The sequence below is a fragment of the Nestor notabilis genome, unplaced genomic scaffold (genome assembly GCF_000696875.1).
Source record: "Nestor notabilis isolate BGI_N333 unplaced genomic scaffold, ASM69687v1 scaffold10641, whole genome shotgun sequence".
NCBI lineage: Eukaryota > Metazoa > Chordata > Aves > Psittaciformes > Psittacidae > Nestor > Nestor notabilis.
This window is the reverse complement of record NW_009914234.1, coordinates 1-6,915: the sequence shown is the minus strand read 5'-3', so window position 1 is coordinate 6,915 and position 6,915 is coordinate 1. Positions and strand designations below refer to the sequence as shown.

At 39.6% G+C, this 6,915-nt stretch overlaps 1 protein-coding gene across 1 annotated transcript in view; it reads right to left on the bottom strand.

Annotated features, from left to right (window-relative positions):
- LOC104412748 (suppressor of tumorigenicity 7 protein homolog) overlaps positions 1 to 2,903 on the bottom strand; it is a 31,425-nt gene extending 28,522 nt beyond the window's left edge. Inside the window, exons 1-3 of the mRNA XM_010023552.1 lie at positions 2,842 to 2,903; positions 2,193 to 2,308; positions 927 to 1,002 (exon numbers count right to left, since the gene is read on the bottom strand). Of these exons, the coding sequence (XP_010021854.1) occupies positions 927 to 1,002; positions 2,193 to 2,308; positions 2,842 to 2,903 (254 nt within the window). The remainder of the gene's footprint in view (positions 1 to 926; positions 1,003 to 2,192; positions 2,309 to 2,841) is intronic.
- Between the last annotated feature and the right edge of the window lie 4,012 nt (positions 2,904 to 6,915).

Below are 6,915 nucleotides of genomic sequence, written 5' to 3'. Positions count from 1 at the left end.
GGGAAGGAGTGAGCGAGCGGCTGCGTGGTTCCAAGTTGCCGGCTGGGCTTGAACCACAACAGAGGGTGACTGAGCACTGGCACACATTGTCCAAGGAGTTTGTGGAGTCTCCCTCCTTGGTCCTGGACATGGTCCTGTGCAACGTGGTCACTCTGCTTGACTTGGGGTGGATTGAACCAGATGATCTCCAGAAGTCCCTGCCAACCTCCATTGCCATTCTGTGATATACGGATAGGCTTACTTCTGCAAAAGCCTTTTATGCTACGTGCTTGCTCAGTTAAACTGCCGTCCAGGAATAAACAATTCTTTTTGTTCTGATGAAACCCATGAAGGACAATCTATAAGGCACCAGTTCATGGAATTCTAGAATGCAGTAACCTCTGACAGCAAGCTAAGGGACTCTCTCTGCTTTATGCAGTTCGCCATGCCAGTAAATCATTACAGCACCGAGTTTATTGTAGGATATTACACTTCTCATTGAGAAAATAAGTAACAGACTCAAAAGATGGAAAGCCACAGAAAATTACATCATATTCTCAGTATGAAATGAATATTTCTGAAGGTGTTTATGAGTCCCTTCTTTCTTGCCTCTCTTAAGGATGACTGAAAAATCCAAAAGGAAACTCTCCATCCCATAAATGCATTATTTCACATGCTTATTAGGAGGCAACTTAATTAACACTTTGCTGTGCCAATCCAAAGCCTACTGACATCAACGGGAAGATTCCCATTGTCACCACTGCCCTAAGGATCTTCTGGGTGGCTAGAACAACATGCAGCTGTGCTTTTTTACTCCCATTGTAGGCCCTCCTGTGACAGGCCTGTAATCATGATTAAAAATTGCTGTAGCAAATCCCCTGCCTTAAGCTATCATCAAATGGATTTTTAAATGATGGGAAATAAATGTTAATGTTGTTGACACTCACTCATTCAATTCCAAAGCTTCATGTGCTGCAGAAATTCGGGCTTGGGGGTTTCTCTCTCTCCAGGCTTTTTGCATTACTATTCAATAAACAAAGCAGAACAGGGGCATATCAGTCATCACAGCGTTAACAAGGAGAATCCACCGCATTATAACAACAGAATTTATTGCTCTCAGTCTGATTCACTCCAGAGTATTTCAAAGAGCTCGGTCATCGCTCAAAAGATACACAATCAACATGAGCTTTTTTTTCCAAATATTCAGCTTCATTTTTTTCATTTAATCAAAGTTTTTTCCACAGGAAAATCCAGCTGAGAGATCATGCCATCTGCACTGTCACATATAGAGGTAACAAGCAGCTTTTTCCTCTTGGGGTAGTAGATCTCACAGGGCACAAAAGAATACAAGAGTAGGTGGTATTCTTATTCTAGTTCCTCATTTTGCTGCTGCTTTAGGTGAATGTAAAATGGCAACAACATCCAGGCTAATCAGACCTTCTCATAATTAGCCCACTGAGTTCAGAAAACACGATTTGTGTTTATTGTGTGCCAAAATAGTATGTTCTCCTTTGTAATTATACCCTTAGAATGGAGAACCCAACTGTCAGTACCTCTCCCTTCCTAAGAGACAAACAAGATTTGTCTCTTCAGAGGCAAATTCTGATGATTTAAATCACTGTTGTACATTTTTAGCAGAACCAAAGTCTGCACATGGACTTAACAGTAAAGGCTTAACACAACTAGAGCTGTTTTACAAATTCAGTTATAAATCATAGCATCATAGAATCATAGAATAGTTAGGGTTGTGTTGTTCCCATTTTTTACAGAGCTTCTAACGACATCAGGGAATGAAAAACAGGACTCAAGTTTTATATGAGCTCTCTCTCTCTCTTCTGTCATCATAGACTAAATGGGACCTGGATAATGTAACTCAACATACTACACTGCAGCTGGAGGCATGTCAAGCTATAAGTGTTTGAAGCCACTGCTAGAAACAGGAGGAAAAAAACAGGTCTTTACACTTGCAAATGGTACCTTGAATGACTTCAGCAAGACAGCAGAACAAAATAGTGACACAAATTAGACAGGTTTATACCTATACAGATGTTCAGATCTAGAATACCATGAATCCAACAGCAATGGCTTTCCACACTCAAACTTTTACCTTTCCTTATCTACCTCAGAGAACTGATGTCTGACTGCATTTTGCTTGCATCAGTTTAAAGCAATCATTAACTACCAGCAAAAACAGTTGTTCACAAGTCTCTTACTAGCATCTGCAGGCCGTAAATGATCCGTGTCACATGTGAAGAATGTCTGATGGTCCTGTGCTGAAAGATTCATATCATAGTAAGTCAAAGGTTCTCTCCCTGTCACCCATGTATACCTGAAAACATGCCAACAAAGAGATATTTTGGTTAATGAGATCACATCCAGCAAAATTAATCTAGAAAAGAATCCTAGATGTTAGAGATGGGGATAGCTTACTAAGTTTACCCAGTCTCCTAACCAACATACACTGCATTTCACTGTGATGGAGCAACAGCAGTTGAACCTAAGCTAGTAAGGATGTTGGAAAGCAAACACTGGAAATCGGTAACATACATATTCAAACATTAAGACTACATAAAACCTAGATATAATTCATTAGGTTGTTTGCTATAACTGATTTGGACAGAATTACTTGATTAACAGTACTAGGTTTGTCCATTTTTTATAAGGTCACCACAAATCTATGCATGAACATGAATTTTAATTCCTTTTCATTCAGAAACATTTCACAAGTGAGAGAAAAACCTGGCAGGAGCACGTGTCCACAGCTGGTTTTGGTTTTCCATCTCTGAGTTAGATTAATGGAAAAGTACAGTTAAGGTCCTTAACCCAGCACTATGCCTGAGACTGGAACATCACAGCACTTACCGATTATATTCCGCTCCTCTGAACAGATTTAAAGGATTTCGCCAGACTTTGCATTCTGTCATAAATAGAAACACACAATAATGAATCTCTGCCAAATTACAATGGTACTTGGTGTTTATCAGAAACATCAGTTACCTTCTAATGAGCCTTATCAAATGACTTTTTATAGGTAAAAATGAAGGAAGAAAAAAAAAACAAAACAAATCAAAGCATAGAGATGGAGGTAACCAGAATGTTTTCTCTTTTAAAATAGTAACTTCATTATAAATTAGTGTCAACAAATGTAATCATTCCAGACAAATCACCACTAACAAAGCTCCAAATGCCAGAGGAAAAGATAATACTGATTAGTTCCAGGGCTCACATTTACCTTAATGCAGAATTGAAAAGGGATCACACTGGGTTATTGCACTGAAAACCAGCAATTAACTCAGCCCCTAGAGAATTGTTATTTCTACAGAAAAATTTCACTATCCAGTTAATACTGTAAATCACTGAGCATCTCAGCTCCAGTTGCCAAATGTAATTCCTTCTTAGCTCGTGAGGCAAAAGATCCATGGCAACGTCTGCTGACCTTACTGAAGTTATAAACATAACAGGGTTGACAAAGGATCCTGAATAGATTGGCAGAGAAAGTTCAGAGCATTCCAAATGTTTGGCAACACTAAAAGCATTTCATACATTTCTCTCAGAGGCAAAAAAAAATTGCAAATTCTTCACACTACAGGGAGGAAGAGATAAGAATATCCACAATAGTGTAATTTAAAACAGAACAAAAAAAACCAAAAAAACCACCACCTGATTTCTACAGCTTTTGAAAAGGTGAGCACTTAATTCTGGCTTTCGTTCTTCTAATTTAACATCAGACTTGTTCTTTTCACTTCAACAAAGACAATTCACTCCAGGGAAGGTGAGACCAGAATCAAACCCAGTATCTGCACAAAGACTCACTGAGAGACAACATGATGTTCCACCACAGATATGCTATTGGATAGATCCCTCATGTGGTGCTCTGCAAAAACTCAGCAGCAGCATTGGCCCTCCAGCATTTCACCAGCTGCTTTCCACCACCAAAAGTCAACCAGCCCATTTTTCCCTATGAAATTTTGTGACATCATTTCTAAAATATCACAGCAGCAGTTTTTTGGTGGAATATTGGGTCAGCAGGGTATCTACCCTACTTTATACAACCCTGGTAAGTATATGCCTGTTCTGTTTATGCCTGTTCCATTACAGAGACATACAGAAATACAGAATGGCAAGTCCAGCCCCTCCCTTTTCTCATGGACATAGCTCCCACTTCTAAGTATGAGGCTAAAGTGGCGCAGAGAGAAAGCTTTTTACATAAATTATTTGCAGTAACATAATGATACCCATAGCTACACAAAAACTTGTTGAAGTGCCATAGGAGGTGGGCTCTAAACTTGCTGCCTACATCACCTAACACATGCATGAAACACGTGAGACACGGGAATGGGAAGATGTTTGGGAAGAGTGAGTGCATTGACTACGCTTCTGCATCTTTCAAGCAACCACTTCAGCAGGTAGCTAATATTAGAAAGATCCACTGGTTTAATCAGCAGAAGTAGAAATGCTCGATCAACATTCAGCTGTTTTGTTGTGCAGCCAGAGGATACAGCTGTTTGACAAGCTTCAATCTTGTTTTTACATAATATGCTTTCAAAGCATCGTAAATGTTAAATCAACATCAGCCTTCTCAGTTCCAGAGGTGCAATTCAATGGTTTGGCTTACTTTATTTGCAACCAACAAGACCAGGCAACAACTACTTGATCACAGTGATACCATTCTTTTTGCACATCTTATTTAAATGTAAGTGGTTTTACTTCATCCAAAGTATGCAGTACTGCAGCAGGGAAAGGTGGAACTGGGGAACAAAAAGAGGAGGTGAAGAAGGGATTTTATTACCACCTTCTGTCCTGTGGGTAGTCTGGCATCTGTCTGTCTAGTTAAACATGGTGTGCTCTTTGCTTCTTTTATCTTGGTATCTGCTGATACTATGGTCTCAGTAAAACAACCATTCTTCTGACCTTTTGAAGACAAAGATATCTACTCCAATATTCTACCACAGTCAAACATCTACATAGGCAAACATGGTGAGCCAACTGAAAAAGCCATCTTCACCTTGTTGCATAGAGAAAGAAATACCCCGGTGTTGATGCATGGCAAATTGAAAAGGTTGCCTTTTCTGCTACATTACGAACTAATAATATATCTATGTCCTTATTCTAAATAAGCAATTAGGATTTATTGAAGATTAATCTGTCAGTTTCTTGTTCAATTCTCACATTTTGAGCACTGATATCTTTCTGAAGGCATGAATAACAGGCTATCTGTACAGACACACTACCCAGAGACACAAGGACAGTCCCAACCCATAGCCTCGAGTGCCAGTGCACTGAAAGCAAACACACTCCTTGACTATTTCTTTGTATCAGAAAAGCCAGGGTGCTTGGGTGAACCTCATTACTCAAACTACTGTGCCTTCTGCTTTAAAACAATGGGAGTTAATTCAGAGCTGCTGGTGTGACTGATCACACTGATGAGGGCACATAAGTGTTTATAAGCCATCCCATGCTTTCTGTCAGTTCACCCAAGTCTAATATCCTGGACCATGCAGTGCCACTATTCATAGCCTCTCCTCAGGTGGGAATAGATGACAGCTGAATTTGCTGTGCTATATGGAGGCTTCCTGAAGTAGAAGTACTCAATAGAGAGCAAGATTTCTTGAGGCCACCTATTTAATTTAACTTGTGAGTTCAAAGCTAATTTTTGTTTGCTTGTTTTCATGAACACTGAACAGCAGAAACAAAATTTGCCAGGTACAGACACAAGCACCTCAGCTGCTAAACAATAAAGTTTTCTCCATAACTGATTTTTTTTTTTTCATTCATGTTTCCTCACTTGTTAATTCTAATATATTTTAAAAGCCTGCAGAGGAAATAAATTTAATGAAACCATAATTGATTCTAGGGGCACGCCTCTAATGAAAGCTGAATTAATGTCCAATGTTAGGATAATGGTCTGTATTCCAACCTAGGGCTGAAAAGAAGTAAGATTCATTTTACAGATGGGGAACACAAGCCAAGATGTTCCTGCCCTGATTTCCCTTAACAGTGAGTATCTCCAACTCAAGCCAGCAGCAACAGCATTTCACTATCTTCCACCGGTCATGGTCTAAATTTTCAATTCATCCTCTCCAGGTAGCTCAGCCACCCAAGTGCAGAGACAAATTCTCCTGGGACTCTTCTTCAGTCCAGCAAAATCAGTGCTCAGGGGGCTGATTCATAGTAGGCAGACTGGCTTGTCTCTCAGAGGAATGATTCACGGACAACCGGACACCTGACTCAAAGTGCCTCAGCAGAATCCCACACCCTGTGACGTGAACAAAGTGACCTGCAGCGATAGTTCTCCTGTGGCAGAGCTGTAACAGGACTTAAATTTGCCTCAGTTCAAAACTGATATCCTCCCCTCCATGGTGTAAGAGTTAATTTCTTCTGATTTAACTTTGTCTTCACTGGAGGCTTTTTCTTAAAACCTGACTGTGTTATGACTTGCCCAAGTCACAAATCAAATCAGTAGCAGAGTCAGGAACAGAATAAGCCCTTAAGATGTAAAAGTCGCCATGCTTCCACTTACTAAAGTAAAATCTAAATGTTGTTTACATACTACTTACATGACCTAAAAAATAAACTGATGCAAAAGCAGATGTGCATTCCTGACATCTTTTTCTAATTTATTTTTTTTTAACAATGCTTATTCTTCAAAAGCTTTAAATAAAAATACTCCCTGCCTCTAGAAATTACATTGCAGAAAGAGCACATGCAATTTAGCAGGGCTTTCAGAAGAAAGCAGAAATAGATGCATTGGCAATACAGCTTCAGCAATAAGTATTGCATGAATTAGGAAAGATATAATTAGCCAGAGCAATTGATGAAGCAGCTCTGCCTTTCATCTGACCACAAGACAAGCTTAAAGGAAGCCTTATCTGGTCTCATGGCTCAGTAGGAGATGGTGTTTGTTTTGCCACAACAACCCCATGCAATGCTACAGGC